The following is a 17,943-nucleotide window of genomic DNA, read 5'->3' on the forward strand; positions in this document are numbered from 1 at the left end:
ACTGACCATATGCTTCTTCATAAATACTCTGGGGAGAGTGCAAGAGAGATTGATCACTTTGAGTTAGCATATATTCCTTGCAGCTCTAGTGTCCAGGATTCAAATCCCTTCAGGACAGTCTATGCATGAATTTATCTGTGTTCCCTGTGTTCTCCTGGAATCTTTATGTGGCTCTACTTTTCTCCTAAAAACATATTGCCTTATTTTAATAATTGACTGTAGATTGAGGTGTGAACATTAGATTTTTAGACCATTTGAGGAACAATCAGTGATGTAAATAGTTCAGCATTATATAAATGCCTAAATTACACCTGAACTGAGAGGGCTATCGAAGCTGCCGGATGTATTTCCCTTTAAACGATGCCAGTTGCCTGGCAGTCCTGCTGATCTGTTTGCCTGCAGTGTCTTAATCAATCACACATCTGAAAAAACTGTATGCAGCCAATCCAGTCAGACTCCGCATGTTTGTCCAGGGTCTATTGCTATTAGTATTAGAGGCTCAGCATTGCAGCAGGCAACTGGTATTGTTTAAATGAAAATAAATATGGCAGCCTCCATATCCATCTCATGTTAGCTGTACTTTGATTTATTTATCTTTATAAAACTGTAAGTAACTATTGGTATTTTTGTTTGTAGGGTACAGATTGAGCTGGAACACTCCGATATTGGATCTTTTTCAGTGAGTACATTGCAGCTCAAAGTAAACTAATTCAAAACAGCAATGCACCACCGCTCTAATCATCAGATAGTAGGATTCTATCACTTTGACTTTTCTCCAGTGTTTTTGCAAAGAAGAGCTTCATCCCAATCAGTAGCTGATACCTCCTTTCCCATGAGAGGAGGGGTCTATTTGGTAAAACTCCTCCCACAGTATGATGTCAGGACCTAGGTCCTTACAGTTTCTGTCTGTCAGCCTTGTTGCATTGTGGGAAAGACAAGACAAGGAGGACACCATAGCCGGGACACAGAAGCGTGAATATGACATGATGTTATACTGCGTGGGCCTGGGGACCACAAATTACATAAATTGCGATAACTCGGAGGGGGATCAGTATTTAAAATCACCTGGGATTTGAACAGCAGCAGGGTGAACCGTCATTCAGCTTACCCTTCACCCAGCTCACTGGTGGCTCAATGACACGTATGCGTCTGGAGGAGGAGGGGACATAAAAATATTAGGGTGTTCTGGATGGGAGTTAAAAAATATAGAGAGGAAACTACTGAAACAAAATTACCAGAGAAAGCAAGTTTTTATCTATTAAACTCCAACTCTTGGAGCATCAATGCCTATGGGAAGTCCCTGATAAGGCATTTAATAAATGCAGCTAGAATTTTGTTAACAAGGCATTGGAAGATAACACAGGCCCTGTCCACTGCAGAATGGTTTCAGGAGGTAAGGTATGTCCAGCAGATGGAGGAAATTACAAGTTTATTACATGATAAAGAAGAGCAACACATGAAGACGTGGGAAGGATGGATGGAGTCTAAAGGATTATGGGAATATGTTAATGTTTTGGCGGGACAGACAAATTAGCGTCAGACACTAGCATGAGAAAGGACTACGATATATGAGGATGCTTTATGACAGATAAGTAGGTGGCTCCTTGAGGTGCCTCCTTTTTTCTTCTTCTTCTTCTTTCTCTCTTCTCCTTTGCATTTCTTCAATTTACTTCCTCTTCTATGGAAAACCAGTTAAGCTGAAGCAAGGATAATTTGTATTATGCTGCCACTTGTATAGGAGTACCATGCCTAAGGATATTGAGCTATTACTGACCCACACTGGTGGCCTATATGCGGAAGATGAAGGGGGTTAGCCTCATAGTGAACAGATAAAGGTAGGATGTTTAATATGTAAATATGCATTGATTTGAGCAAAATATCCTTTCTATGATGGAAGCTATTTGGGATATATTAACAAAGATCCAAGATCCACAGGAGGCATATGTTCTGTATGAATGTTTTATTGGTTTATTGTTTTATTTTGTATGCTGCATCACCATATTGTAGCTCCTATGTACTTTCTTGTAAAATATTTTTCTCTCTGTAGACTTACCGTATGAATTTTTATACTATTGTGTAATTAAAAAGTTAAAGAGTCTTTTAAAAAAATTAGACTACATTGGAGCTACAAACATGAGTTCACATAAATGTCAGTAATGATCTGGAGTCTATTGTTGCAGGTCTATATGCCTTTATGCAAAGCCCAGCCCTTTTACCCAGTGTTTGTATAAAAAAGCAAAAAAGTTGCTTTGATATGACATACACCATGATTAGGCAAATAAATAAGGCTGGAAAGCACCAATAATCCGACTTACTATATTGCAGGTGACTATGATGGAGTCCGCAATGAATGTATTCATCTCGTCATCTGTCCTTCCCAAAGTCAATGGTATGTTCTTTTTTTTTAGGATATAGGTATTAAGCAAACTGAAATCAAATGTCTGCCTAATGTATGAACCAACATCAATTTAACATGGATTCCAGCACAGTTTGAACTTAGTTTGTCTTCAGTGTGAGTTTAGGTTGACCTCTGGGCAACTTCAATTTTCCAGTAGAGCCAGCTCCGGGCCACCCATGATGCCAGGTGATGCCACTTCCTCAGGGGGCATCCTGACGTCAGGCGGCATCGTGCCCCCCTCCCTGGCCACCAGGCTCGGACTGGGCCACCGGGAAGACGGGAAAATCCCTGGTGTGCCCTCTAGTACTTGGAGGCGGAAGCAGTGCAGGAAGGTAGAGCTTGCGGGCACACAGCAGTGGAGAGGCGGGCCCAACTTCCTCTTCCCTAACCTGGGACACCCCTTCCTCGCTCCACACTCCAGAAATTAGCGATGCAGCAGCGGGTTGGCAGGCAATGACTCACCTCTTCCTGGTTCTGGCACCGGAGTTCTGCGTGCCACAGGTCCTCTGTCTGCAACGCCGCTCACTGTACTTCCTGATTAGCGGAAGTACGGTGATTGGCATTGGAGACAGTAGACACATGACACGCATAGCTCCGGCACCAGGAAGATGTGAATTGTTGCCTGCCTGCCCGCATGCTGCTGCAGCACTAAATTCTGGAGGTGGGAGTGTGGGAGGGAGGGAGTGGGGGAGTTAGGCCCCCCTCTCTGCTGTTGTTTGCTTCCAGGCTACCTATACTGGGGGCACCTATAGCTGGCTACCTATACTGGGGGCAACTATACTTGGCTACCTATACTGGGGGCACCTATAGCTAACAACCTATTCAGAGGGGAACCTATAGCTGGCTACCTTAACTGGGGGCACCAATACCTGTCTAACCTATACTGGGGCACCTTTACCTGGCTTACCTATACTGGAGGCAACTTTACATGGCTTACCTATACTGGGGGGCACCTATGCCTTGCTACCTATACTGGGGGCGCCTATGCCTGGCTGACCTATACTGGGGACAACTATACCTGACTATCTATATTAGGGGCTGTCACAAGCCCCCTGGTGGCCGGACCGCTCAATGCCTTCCAATTGGCTTCAGCACACAGACCATGCAATCTGTGGTCGCAATCGGTGCGCAGAAACCGCTGGGACTTCGGCAGCAGACCGACTAAAAGGGAACTTGTGAGTTACAGTAATACAAATTACACACTATTTCAGGGTATAACTGCCACCACCTCTGTTCAAATGGGACAGAGGAACCCACTGACTGGCTGATTCTAGACCTGCAAATAAAATGGTTAAACACATTCTATTTTATCTAGCTATCAACAATTGTAGCGACTCTTCAGAAGCTAGGTTCGGTTTTGTGTTGCTGAATAATAGGTGTAGCCGAACAAATAAATGACGTTAGCGTTGTTTATTAGAAATGCAATATAAATAATAATGTGAAGTAAAGTGAAGAGGAGGCACTCCGTCCTGTATAAGTTGCGATGTGCCCAGGCAATCCGTTGACCATACGGATAAGATACTTTGTAGAAGATGAAGCCGGCACCATCCATGTAATTCATATGCTCTTTTATTGAATGATCATAGTTACAGGCTGTCACACAAAAGTGCAACGTTTCGGGGTATGTCCCCTTTCTCAAGCAAGTGACAGTCTAATATGCTTTCCGATCCTGTACTTTCGCTTATCTGCCTACCTGTTGCTGAACCTCTTCCTGATTACCGATTACTCTCTTGTCTCACGATTCTGTACCGATACGTACCTTTCCTGTTGCTGAACCTCTGCCTGATTACCGATTACTCTCTTGTCTCACGATCCTGTACTGATACTTACCTCTCTGTTGCCGAACCTTGCCTGCCTGACCATTCTACTCACCAGTGGGCCCTCGCCACTGGTGAGGTGTTAACTACGCCAGCTCCGCTGGTGAAGCAGTTCTGCTAGGCCATAGTTCAGCCTTAATTACCTGCTCGTTAGGTAACCTGTCATTGTAGTATTACTGTGTCTCGCAGGCTGCAGTACAGTCTGACTCACCAGCCCCTCGGGTGTTCATTTGCCTGCAGCATATTCTGAATCACTCGCTCCTCGAGAGATTCAGCCTCTTCAGTATTGTTCCTCCAGCTTGCTGGAGGTTGTACGTTAGTGCACGGACAGTGTACTGTTTATACCTCACCAGCCCCTCTGGTGAGGTCTCATTGTACCATTAAAGTTACGGTTGCACCAAATCACTACACACTTTGCTCCTTGTCTGCTATACTGGTATTATTGGTGATTCTCCAGATCACACATAATTGGGTATAGCGTCTGCATTATTGGTGATTCTGCAGATCACCACATAATCAGACATCTGAGCTACGACACCCAACCGTTACACTAACATACATTACATACTTTTATATCCATCCACCAATGAAACAACCAATCACAGATTAGGGTTATCTGACCAATCACAAGGCCTAGTATAACCTGCAGACCTGATAGAGGACTATTAGAAAAGAAAGGGGCCAATGAGGGCACCGTTCACTCACCCCTACGCCGACAGGCAAAGTCGACATCCAGCCCCGGCTCCAAGAGCGCCAGACGCCATCTGTGACCAGGATCCGCCCACCAGAGGCGGGCCGAACCTCCACATTGGCGCACGGCCGAGGTTCCGCCCTGTTTAAACAGGAAGTTACATGAAGCTCTTAGAGATCAGAAGACCTCCGGCGAGAAGGAGGTAATGGGTTCAGCCTGTTGCCGCTGTTGCTGCCACCAATGATTGCAGGAGGGAGCGCTGAGAGGAGAGCCCGAGGTGAGGGGCAGAAATTACAGCCTCTAAACGCTTTTTGTAGGTTCCAATGAGAGTCTAGATTCTGCTTGAAGGTACCTTGGACCATTCATCTTTACAAAACAACTCTAATTCATTCAGGTTTAATGCCTTCCGAGCATGGACAGCTCTTTAACTCACATCACAGATTTTCAATTATATTCAGGTCTGGGGACTTCCAGAACGTTGTACTTGTTCCTGAACGTTGTACTTGTTCCTCTGCATGAATGCTTTAGTGGATTTTGAGCAGTGTTTAGGGTTGTTGTCTTGTTGAAAGATCCAGCCCCGGCGCAGCTTCAGCTTTGTCACTGATTCCTTGGCATTGGACTCCAGAATCTGCTCATACTGAGTGGAATCCGTGCTTCCCTCAACTTTGACAAGATTCCCAGTCCCTGCACTGGCCACACAGCCCCTCAGCATGATGGAACCACCACCATATTTTACTGTAGGTAGCAGGTGTTTTTTCTTGGAATGCTGTGTCTTTTTTCCTCCGTGCATAATGCCCAAATAACTAAATTTTAGTTTCATCAGTCCACAGCACCTTATTCCAAAATGAAGCTGGCTTGTCCCAATACCTCAAGTGGCTCTGCTTGTGCTGTGGGTGGAGAAAAGGCTTCCTCTGCATCTCTCTCTCATACAGCATCTCCTTGTGTAAAGTGCGCTAAATGGTTGAACGATGCACAGTGACTCCATCTGCAGCAAGATGATGTTGTAGGTCTTTGGTGCTGGTCTGTGGGTTGACTCAGACTGTTCTATCCATTCCTCGCTTCTGTTTATCCGAGATTTTTCTTGGTCGGCCACACGAGCCTTATCTTCAACTGAGCCTGTGGTTGTCCATTTCCTCAATATGTTCCTAAGAGTGTAAGAGGTGCCTGGCTCTTCTACTGACCACACATGCTATTGCTCCGTTGTTATTGCCTGATGAAGCGGGATCAAACCTGCGAAACGCGTTGCATATTTGAAGTTCATAAATAAAATATATTGACTGTGTTTACTACAGTCGTTGTGTGTCTACTTGGAGGAGGTAAGTCCACCACTACCTCCTCTATTTACCAAGAATTTAGTTTTTAAGCTCATTTAGCTTCCTTTTATCCTTTTGGCGCCTCTGTTCTCCTGCATAAATGGCAATGGAAGAGTGCATCCACCCGCAGCCGCGTCCCATCTCCTCCATTGGCTTCCACATCGGGAGATGCGGAAGTGACGCGGGCGGCGGCGGAAGTGATGCGATGTGGCTAGGTAGCAGCATTCGCATCGCTTTAGTAGTGGAAACCGGCCTTGACCCCCTGCCGCCCTCATAGTCTCTATCTTGGTCTTCAGTCTACCTCAGCTGTAGTCAATTTTACTGGGCTTTCTCTGCCATAACTGACAAATTTTTTGAAATTGTCTTAGGGCTAGACTGCAGTACAAAGTGGGCGGATTGATAGGGGTGTCATTGGCTGTAACAAGCATCCCTCTACTCTGGTGCAAGGGAAAGGGACGAGTGGTGTGAATGCTACCCCCTTTCCCAGCAGAATTAAACACAAGATAACATTATCTCCAGTTCGGATGCGTCCAGCTTTCCCGGCAATGAGCTTTTCTGTCCTGTGCTTAACCCTTTGAATGCTGTTCTTGCAAAAAAAAAAAAAAAATGCTGGTAGTATATAATATGCTGTAAATAATGTTTTAGAGCAAAGAAGAATTGCTGGGTTTCATTTCGCTTTAACCTCAAAGTTATATTATTGCTGGAACTTCAGAGGTCCATGTGTGTATAATGGGGAGTTTTAGAGGGGCTTTTTAACGGAAGCAGGAGATTTGGGCGCATGAGACAAGTGGACAAAAAGGGCGCCCCATTCACTCCCATTATAAATATCGTTTAATGGGCGCCGAACAGGGAAAAAAAGGCGCCGGAGATTATTAACGTTTTACAAACAGCGCCCAGAGATTTTTAAGGTTTTATAACTGTGCTTGTGATGATTTAACTTTACAAAATGAGCCCGTGACGAATAACGTTTATAAAGATACTAAATCACTATTTCTAAAACATTTCTAAAACATTATTATCCACCCAAAAAAATTATTTACATTTTTTTATTTAAATTTTTTATTTATTAATGTTTGTAAAACATTATTATCCATAGGGGGTCTTAGGTTTAGGCACCACCAGGGGGTCTTAGGTTTAGGCACCACCAGGGTGGTCTTAGGTTTAGGCACCAACAGGAGGGTCTTAGGTTTAGGCACCACCAGGGGGGTCTTAGGTTTAGGCACCAACAGGGGGGTCTTAGGTTTAGGCACCAACAGGGGGGTCTTAGGTTTAGGCACCAACAGGGGGGTCTTAGGTTTAGGCACTACCAGGGGGGTCTTAGGTTTAGGCACCAACAGGGGGGTCTTAGGTTTAGGCACCAACAGGGGGGTCTTAGGTTTAGGCACCACCAGGGGGGTCTTAGGTTTAGGCACCAACAGGGGGGGTCTTAGGTTTAGGCACCAACGGGGGGGGGGGGGGGTCTTAGGTTTAGGCACCAACAGGGGGTCTAGGGGTCAGGGATAGGTACAGGGAGGGTTTTTAACAAACGTAAATATAAGTTTCAGTTTAGAAACAGGGAAGATTAATATTTTAAGAATTGCTGATCTCATACACATTATTTAATGATTTATAAATTCTTAAAACACTATTTGTAAACGAAATTCTACACAATATTTCTATAAACGATAATACTGCTTATCGTTTACACCACGCGCCCTTTTTTCCCGACGCCCTTTTTTGATGTACGCCTTCTTAACTCATTTTGAACTGACAGGCTCAAAAGAGACTTTTTTTTTCATTCTGTCGATGTTGATCACTGTGATTGGCTCACAGTGATCACCTGGTAAGGAGCCAATGAATATGGCTCCTCGGCAAAAGTAAGAAGCTCAGCTGTCACATGACAGCCAAATCAGCAGCCGTGCGAGCAAATTATTGGCTCCGGAATGCAGAAAACCGATGGCGTAGAATCTATGTCGTATCAGAGATAGAGAGCTGCAAGTGTGGCGTAGATTCTAACCAGGGCTGGCACTTGCAGTATGGCAAGGGGGGCAATTGTCCCAGGGCCCCGAGCACTGATGGGGTCTCCAACATCCACCTCAACAATCATCACTGTGTGTGGTTGCACCGCCGGGCCCCCCCTTGCTGCCAAAACCCTGACCTCCCTCCTAATTGATCTGTTTTGTCAGACCAATATACCTGCTAGCGGGACCCCAGCACGATAGCAGCATTTGTATTTTACCTGGCTGTCCCAGCTGCTGTGCTGGAGCTGTTTGCCGCCCGTCTTCATTCAACTTCCTGTGTAACCCAGCGCATGTTACACATGATGTGATGCCCTGGGTCACACAGGAAGTTGAATGAAGACGGGCGGCAAGCAGCTCCAGCGACAGCCAACTAGATAAAATGTTTCTGGGGGGATGGAGGCCCCAGCTTACCTTTGCCCCGGGGCCGCATCGGTGGTTAAACCGGCCCTCATTCTAACACACGCGGTGTGGGTGAGGGAGGATCAAATAAACATAGGTGTAAAGTCATGCATTTTGGTCGTACCAATGGTCTAGCACCATACAAAATAAATGGGATACAGTTGGGGACATCAAACTTGGAGAAGGACTTAGGAGTACTCATCGACAACAAGTTAAATAATTGTACTCAATGCCAAGCTGCTGCAGCTAAAGCTAACAAAATTTTGGGATGCATTAAAAGGGAAATAAAAACTCGAGATGCTAGCATAATATTGCCCCTGTTTAACTCTCTAGTAAGGCCACATGTGGAATATGGAATTCAGTTCTGGGCACCACATTACAAAAAAGTATTGCAATTTTAGAGCAGGTGCAGAGACGAGCAACAAAATTGATACGCGGGATGAAAGGTCTCGCTTACCAAGAAAGGTTAGATAAACTGGGTTTATTTAGTATAGAGAAAAGACGCCTTAGAGGAGATCTAATTAACATGTATAAATACATCAGAGGGCAATATAATAGCTTGGCGAATGAGCTTTTTGTCCCAAGGCCTTCTCAAAGGACTAGAGGACATGATCTGCACATGGAGGAAAAACGTTTTAGCCATTTATTTAGGAAAGAGTTCTTTACAGTAAGAGTGATTAAGATGTGGAATGCATTGCCACAGGAAGTCGTTATGGCAAACTCTATGCCTGCATTTAAAGGGGGCTTAGATGCTTTCCTTGCGTTGAAAGACATCCATGGCTACAATTACTAGGTAATGCCTAATGATGTTGATCCAGGGACTTTATCTGATTGCCATCTGGAGTCGGGAAGGAATTTTTCCCTTTTGGGGCTAATTGGACCATGCCTTGTAAGGGTTTTTTCGCCTTCCTCTGGATCAACAGGGATATGTGAGGGAGCAGGCTGGAGTTGTACTTTGTACTGGTTGAACTCGATGGACGTATGTCTTTTTTCAACCAAAATAACTATGTAACTATGTAACTATATAGGTAGACCTTAATGTTTTGCGTTTTTTTAACATTTTTTCCCTCCCAGAGTTCCTGCGTAAGGGTTACCCCTTACCTACGCTGCATAATGTGACTCTGGAAAATGTGGTACTGAAGCTATATCAGGTGAGTTGATAATCTTTCAATATAAACTATATGTCAGTTTCAGACGTTGATTGCACATTAGGCAAAAAAACATAATTGAGCTAATATAGAAAGTTTAAATTTTAATTCTTAAAAATGTAATTCTAATGCTTGTGTTCTTTGCAGATCTGATAATAATGTAATAATGTCTAACCCCTTTCTGCACATCCTACAATAATAACCCTGCATGCAACAGTTGTGTGGACAGCAGCAACCAAGCAACAAACTCCTATTCAAATGTCACAGGGATTCATATGCAGGGGAATATAGTGTACTTTTTCACCAATAAGTGAAATACACAATTGTATTTTAGTTAGTATTGATTCAGGAGTCCATTCATTATCAGCACGGGCCACTTTGCCGCAGGCTGAAGCTGAGAATTGGCTCACCCTGTTTCTGCTACTATAGTAAAATCTCGGTAATGGTTACCAATATTTTACTAAAGACCTAACCTAACTCTACTCTCACTCAGAACCCTCCCTCTACCGATGCCTCCCCCCCCCCCATGGTGCCTATTAACCCTTAACCACCCCGGGGAGGAGCCTTAAACATCCCCACCCCCCTGTGGTGCATAACCCTTAAACTCCCCCCACCGCCACCACCCCAAAGCTACGCTCATCAAATTTGCAACTAATCGTGGTTTTTTATCATTGCCGTGAATGGCGGCACCCTTTTGTCCTGGTTTATTCACTAGTGTAAATAGGGTTAAATAGTGTATGAGTGTAACATGACTACACAACTTTTCATTGTTTGTATTTGAAAGTTACAATTTCTGTAGTTAATAATGATTTGCCTTCTTTATTTTGCAGCACTACCTTGTGTTGGGAGTTGACGTTCATTATGGATAAATCATTGGCAAAAGTGATTTGATTACTTCAGAAAAAAGAAACCGCCATGAATACTGCAGCTTCTCTGCTATGGTGTGATGCTACAGGCTATTAGCGAATGAGAAAAGACTATCATACCCATTCTATATGGGGGTCTCATATCTTTCTACAAAGCCAGTGTTCAATCATCAAACCTCCAGCTCAGGCTTATTTTTTGTAAGCATTTAACAGAAACACTTTCTAACTAAACTCACAATTGTATAAAATTAATTCTATTCTCAATCAGCATAAAAATAAAATTAAACCGTGTATAGAAAAGTGCTATATACAATAGGTTCATCATGGGACAAATAGGAGTGCCACTGCAGTACAACATGCTTCGTCTCCTCTCCGGAATCGTCCGGTGGGCTGGTCTGTCAATTCTGACCATGTGACATCTAAAGTAAGAAGAAAAATGCATCCTTCGCTCCATTTCGTAGCATCCCTGCATTGCAGTACAACCCATGTATGTACATGAGGAGGTGGGACTTGTAGTTCACAAAAGAAGGCAGAAATCATCTGTAAGACTTGCAAAAAGGACTAGGCAGGAACACTGTATGGATAGGTGCACAGCTGCAGGCAAGCAAAAGTGGCAGCTTTGAGAATTTGCTTTGTTCAAATTTGGGTTTATTTGGATTTAAATTAATTAAGTATATACAATTTCTTGCAGAAAACATAACTGTTGGGCAACATAAAATGGAAACTTCCTTATCTACAAGAACATGGATCTGCCTGCTCAGATCCAGTCAGTCTGATACAATCCCAGTTAAAGGGAACCCGGAGTGAGAGGTATATGGAGGCTGCCAAATTTTTTTCCTTTTAGATAATACCAGTTGCCTAGTAGTCCTGAAGATCTTCTGCCTCTAATACTTTTAGCCATGGACCCTGAACAAGCATGCAACAGATCAGGTGTTTCTGACATTCGTGTCAAATCTGACAAAAATGAATGCTTCTTTCTGGTATGATTCAGACACTACTGCAGCCAAATCAATCAGCAGGACAGCCAGGCAGCTGGAATTGTTTTAAAATTAAATAAATATGGCAGCCTCTATATTCTTCTCACTTCAGGTTCCACAACATAAACAGGAAGAGGTGAGAATGAATGTGCTAGCTAAAGCCACGCCTCCCCATGACTGATAACCTATCATGGCTTCAGATTGACTAGGAAGAGGGAAGAGTGAGCAGACAGCAGATCATTGAGGGGTAAATGAGGAACGATGGTTTAGTGCATTAGGCATTTTCCTTTTTTTCTTTTGACAAATATGGCAATTTCGTTTTAAAACTTTTGCACAATTCACATAAAACAAGGTACTTTTAAATGCATACTAATATGTCTGAGCTTTTAAATTACAAGTTATTATTTTCTGACTTCTTTTGGTATTTTGTAAAGCGCTACTGGCTTCTATGTTTCCTGAAATCAATAAATGAACGTATAAATTGATTAGATTTTACTTAAAATTTATCTTTCGTGAATCTTGCTATGTCTAATATGATTATGATAAAAAAAAAAAAACCGTAATAAACGTGATAATTTTTGGTATCCTGGATCTTTTATTATGTTAGGGCCTCTGCCTCAAATAACTTCATTGCATAAAATACAGAAAATGTTGGTTTTGGCAGACAAAGCATGTAAGAGTCGTCAGTAGGTATTACTAATGCACCCCCCCCCCCCCCCCCCCCTAGTGACCAGGTGATTTTTTACTATTCAGCACTGTGCAGCTTTAACAGTGTATTGCATGGCCATACAACTTAGCACCCAAATGAATCTTACCTCCTTTTCTTCTCACCAACAGAGATTTCTGTTGGTGGTATCTAATTGCTGCTGCAATTAGTTTTTTTATTAATTTAATGTTATTTTTTTTCTCCCTCCCTCCCTCCCCTCCTCCCCCAAAATTGGCCCTGACTGCAATCCGTACTTTACACTACCCTCTCATAGGCATCAGCCTATGAGAGGGTTTCAATTGTGAGCAGAGGGATAGCTAAGTGACAGGGCTATCCAGGGCGGGGCCGAGGCATAGGCTGGAGAGGCTCCAGCCTCAGGGCGCAGTGTAGGAGGGGGCGCAGAATTCATTCAGCTGTCATTCCTAATTGTGTATGAAGCAGAAATAAATAAGAAAATGGGATACATAGCAGTGACTGCAAGCCAGATAACTATATATTAAGGTGTTGGGGAGGTTGTGGGCCCTGTGGCCCTCTTAGTCTAATAGCAATCCGTGTGTGACAGCTGAGGTGGGAGGGATGGAGGGGTGCACTTTGGTGTCTCAGCCTTGGGTGCTGGAGGGCCTTGTCCATGCTCTGGAGCTATCCCCTGTACAGCGCTGCACTAGATGGCAGCGCTGTACAAATGTAAATAGCTGTTGTTGTTCTTTTAACAGCCTGCTAGCTCCAATCGTGGCTGGCAGGCTGATCACGGATCCCGGCACTGTATCTCGGTAGAGAACGCATTCCCTGCTAATCCCCGCCTCCAGGACCTGACGCCATTTGGCGTTAGGCGGTCCTGGAGGAGCCACTCTGTGCCCGCCAATTTGCTTTAGACGGTTGCAGAAGATAAATAAATGGCATCATCCTGATTAAAAACTCTCTGGAAAATGCTTTTGTGATTGTCATAGAATATTCAGTATAAACCAAGCTGTCAATAAAAATAATAAAAAAAAGAAATCTTTTTTATATGTTTGTATAAAATGTTGTTTAGTCAGACAGTATTAGGTAGCCCAGAATAGATAACCAGAAGTACCCACCTCAGTATAGGTAGCCTGAGGGGCACCCCAGTATAGGTAACCCCCATAGCCCCCCTTCCCAGTATAGCTAGCCAGAAGTAGTGCCCCCAGTGTAGATACCCTCCATTATAGATAGCCAGATGTGACCCCCAGTGAAGGTACCCAGAAGTAGCCAATCAGTATAGGTAGCCCCCCTCAGTATAGGTAGCCAAAGCCCCCCCTCCCCCCGTATAGGTAACCAGATGGCCTGCCAGTAAAGGCAGCCATAACAATAGGTAGCCCTCTAGTATAGGTTGCAAGAGGCAATGCCCTCAGTGGGCCCCCTAGTGCCAAAAGTAGCCACCCCCATTATAGGTAGCCAGATGTAGCCCCTCAGTATAGATAGCCAGGTGTGACCTCTCCTTCCCATGCAGAGTAGCATGAGCAGAGTGCTCTGTAAAGGTGCCCATACACTTGCTCGATTTCCCGCCAATAGAGAGCAGAGTCATCACTGTGATCGAATCTGCTGTGAATTCAATACGCAAACGCTGACCGATCGACCGATTTCTATCCCAAACCAATCGATCCCATCGATCTGTCAGCGCGGAAAATTTCGCCGGCGGGTCGGGAGTGCGTCGATGGCGGTGTTCGAATGTCCGATGACCGGTACATTGCTTGATCCGGCTGGCGCATATCCTCGCGGTCCCTTCTCGGCGTTGGGCTCCGGGTGGCTTCACTGTACTTCCTGTCGGGGGAAGTTTAAAAAATAGAGCGCTTTCTACGGTTTAAACTTCCCCCGACAAGAATTAAAGTGAAGCCAGAGCCCAGAGCGGAGAAGAGACAGCGGAGACCGGGGGACTCGCGCCGGACGGATCAGGTAATGTATGCTGGGGGAGGCGGAAGCGGCAGGTCCACAGATTGAGAATCTACAGTGGAGGAAATAATTATTTGACCCCTCACTGATTTTGTAAGTTTGTCCAATGACAAAGAAATGAAAAGTCTCAGAACAGTATCATTTCAATGGTAGGTTTATTTTAACAGTGGCAGATAGCACATCAAAAGGAAAATTGAAAAAATAACCTTAAATAAAAGATAGCAACTGATTTGCATTTCATTGAGTGAAATAAGTTTTTGAACCCCTACCAACCATTAAGAGTTCTGGCTCCCACAGAGTGGTTAGACACTTCTACTCAATTAGTCACCCTCATTAAGGACACCTGTCTTAACTAGTCACCTGTATAAAACACACCTGTCCACAGAATCAATCAATCAAGTAGACTCCAAACTCTCCAACATGGGAAAGACCAAAGAGCTGTCCAAGGATGTCAGAGACAAAATTGTAGACCTGCACAAGGCTGGAATGGGCTACAAAACCATTAGCAAGAAGCTGGGAGAGAAGGTGACAACTGTTGGTGCGATTGTTCGAAAATGGAAGGAGCACAAAATGACCATCAATCGACCTCGCTCTGGGGCTCCACGCAAGATCTCACCTCGTGGGGTGTCAATGGTTCTGAGAAAGGTGAAAAAGCATCCTAGAACTACACAGGAGGAGTTAGTGAATGACCTCAAATTAGCAGGGACCACAGTCACCAAGAAAACCATTGGAAACACATTACACCGCAATGGATTAAAATCATGCAGGGCTCGCAAGGTCCCCCTGCTCAAGAAGGCACATGTGCAGGCCCGTCTTAAGTTTGCCAATGAACACCTGAATGATTCTGTGAGTGACTGGGAGAAGGTGCTGTGGTCTGATGAGACCAAAATAGAGCTCTTTGGCATTAACTCAACTCGCTGTGTTTGGAGGAAGAAAAATGCTGCCTATGACCCCCAAAACACCGTCCCCACCGTCAAGCATGGGGGTGGAAACATTTTGTTTTAGGGGTGTTTTTCTGCTAAGGGCACAGGACAACTTAATCGCATTAACGGGAAAATGGACGGAGCCATGTATCGTGAAATCCTGAACGACAACCTCCTTCCCTCTGCCAGGAAACTGAAAATGGGTCGTGGATGGGTGTTCCAGCACGACAATGACCCAAAACATACAGCAAAGGCAACAAAGGAGTGGCTCAAGAAGAAGCACATTAAGGTCATGGAGTGGCCTAGTCAGTCTCCGGACCTTAATCCAATAGAAGACCTATGGAGGGAGCTCAAGCTCAGAGTTGCACAGAGACAGCCTCGAAACCTTAGGGATTTAGAGATGATCTGCAAAGAGGAGTGGACCAACATTCCTCCTAAAATGTGTGCAAACTTGGTCATCAATTACAAGAAACGTTTGACCTCTGTGCTTGCAAACAAGGGTTTTTCCACTAAGTATTAAGTCTTTTATTGTTAGAGGGTTCAAAAACTTATTTCACTCAATGAAATGCAAATCAGTTGCTATCTTTTATTTAAGGTTATTTTTTCGATGTTCCTTTTGATGTGCTATCTGCCACTGTTAAAATAAACCTACCATTGAAATGATACTGTTCTGAGCCTTTTCATTTCTTTGTCATTGGACAAACTTACAAAATCAGTGAGGGGTCAAATAATTATTTCCTCCACTGTATATCATAGTGAAATCGATTCAAAATCTGTCTGCAGTGTAGGCAGCTAATAGATCGCTCTGTGATCAGATTCGATCAGAGAGGGATCTATCTCTTGGTCGATCTGGTGGCAATCAACCAGTGTATAGCTGCCTTAAAGGGACACTTAAGCCAGGAAAAAAAAAAAGAGTTTTACTCACCTGGGGCTTGTACCAGCCCCCTGCAGCAGTCCTGTGCCCTCGCAGCCACTCACTAATCCTCTGGTCCCCCGCTGCCAGCTAGTTTCGTTTTTGCCGACAGGTCCGCCAGGACTGGCCACGCGTAGCTTTTTCCGCATTCCCGACTGCAATTAGCGCTATTGCGGGTCGCAATGCGTACAAAAATACACGTTGCCTCATTACAAACGCATAAATATGCGGCAACGCGTATTTTTGTACGTGTTTCAGCCTGCAATAGCGCTGATTGCAGTCGGGAATGCGGAAAAAGCTACGCGTGGCCAGTCCTGACGGGCCTGTCGGCAAAAAACGAAACTAGCTGGCAGCGGAGGACCAGAGGATTAGTGAGTGTCTGCGAGGGCACAGGACTGCTGCAGGGGGCTGGTAGAAGACCCAGGTGAGTAAAACTCATTTTTTTTTTCTGGCTTAAGGTTCACTTTAAGAGGGAAGTGACTCCCCTTTTCAAGTTCCAACCATGATCTGTCTTATCGTTTAATTGTTTTTATTTATCAAAGGAGATAAAGCTGTAGAACGCACAGTTTCCCCAGATAGTGGTTGCATGTCAATGAATAAGGTTTGCAGCTTTCGAATTAACATACATAGTTATCAGCATGTTGTCAAGAACAAGATTGGTGTACACCTACAGCCATTATAATCATATATATCTTCTCATTGTCAGGCTTGTCTGGTCAATAACCACAGTTCAGACTGTATGCCCATATGACTGACCCAGAGCCCAGCCCTTAAACCGTCGCAAACTCCTACCTAACACAATACTACAATACACCCTGCAGGTAGATGTAGCATACAGTCTGATAGATAGCTAATTCACCAGACAGAACCTGATCTTTCCTGGCAATACAATTATGTTCACAATGGATATATATGCAAAATAGTCAGTGGAGACCTAGTGGACGAGGCTATCTAGACGAGTAAATCAAGTGGCAGAAGAGCAAGGAGCAGTGATGCTCGGATACCCCCCCATCACGGATTCAGCTACTCGGCCGTGATTGAGACAAAATCCGGAAACGGCGTGATTAATTTCCAGATTTGAGACGGACTAACGAATTCGACTCAGATTTCTTTCCGTGAATGAGGCAATCACGCCTAATAATCACGGCCGTGATCACGGAATAGCGCTTAAAGAGGAACTCCAGTGAAAATAATGTAGTAAAAAAAGTGCTTCATTTTTTTACCATAATTATGTATAATCGATTTAGTCAGTGTTTGCTCATTGTAAAATCTTTTCTCTCCCTGATTTGCATTCTGACATTTATTACATGGTGACATTTTTACTGTGGGCAGGTTATGTAGCTGCTCCTAGCTGTTTTGGCTGTTAGTGACAGCTGTAAGCAGCTTTTCCCTGTCTGTGAACATTGTTACATTGTGGCAGTTTGCCCAGAGTACCGCGGTACTCAGAGCTTCTTGTGGGAGGGGTTTCAGCACAAAATCAGTCACACAGCGCCCCCTGATGGTCTGTTTGTGAAAATCATTATATTTCTCATGTAAAAGGGGGTATCAGCTACTGATTGGGGTAAAGTTCAATTCTAGGTTGGAGTTTCTCTTTAAGCTATTATTAAAGCCCCCATACATGCTACAATCCCCCAAATTGCATGAATTATAAAGGTGATAAAGGGCTACAACTTAAACAAAAAAAATTCCAAAAGAACTTTTAGTTTTTGAGAAAATGGATTTTAAAGTTAAATCAACACTTTAAATGGGGCTATGAATTGGTAATAATTGGTTTTAACCACTTTATCCACAAGTCAGTAGATATACGTCCTCTGTGACTTCATCTAAGCCACTAGTCAGTAGATATACGTCTTGTAGCAGAAGCAGTGCTGTGCAGGATTGGGC

The 17,943-nt window shown here is 44.1% G+C and overlaps 1 protein-coding gene across 2 annotated transcripts in view; it reads left to right on the plus strand.

The window, feature by feature from the left end:
* The window catches only part of LOC137542303 (bactericidal permeability-increasing protein-like), a 71,766-nt gene extending 59,687 nt beyond the window's left edge, over positions 1-12,079 (plus strand). For both annotated transcript variants that reach the window (XM_068264123.1, XM_068264124.1), the window contains exons 12-15: positions 637-679; positions 2,326-2,389; positions 9,693-9,769; positions 10,597-12,079. In XM_068264123.1, the coding sequence (XP_068120224.1) occupies positions 637-679; positions 2,326-2,389; positions 9,693-9,769; positions 10,597-10,635 (223 nt within the window). In that variant the 3' untranslated portion in view covers positions 10,636-12,079. The remainder of the gene's footprint in view (positions 1-636; positions 680-2,325; positions 2,390-9,692; positions 9,770-10,596) is intronic.
* The last annotated feature ends 5,864 nt before the right edge of the window (positions 12,080-17,943 follow it).

This window comes from Hyperolius riggenbachi, chromosome 12 (genome assembly GCF_040937935.1).
Source record: "Hyperolius riggenbachi isolate aHypRig1 chromosome 12, aHypRig1.pri, whole genome shotgun sequence".
Taxonomy (NCBI): Eukaryota; Metazoa; Chordata; class Amphibia; order Anura; family Hyperoliidae; genus Hyperolius; species Hyperolius riggenbachi.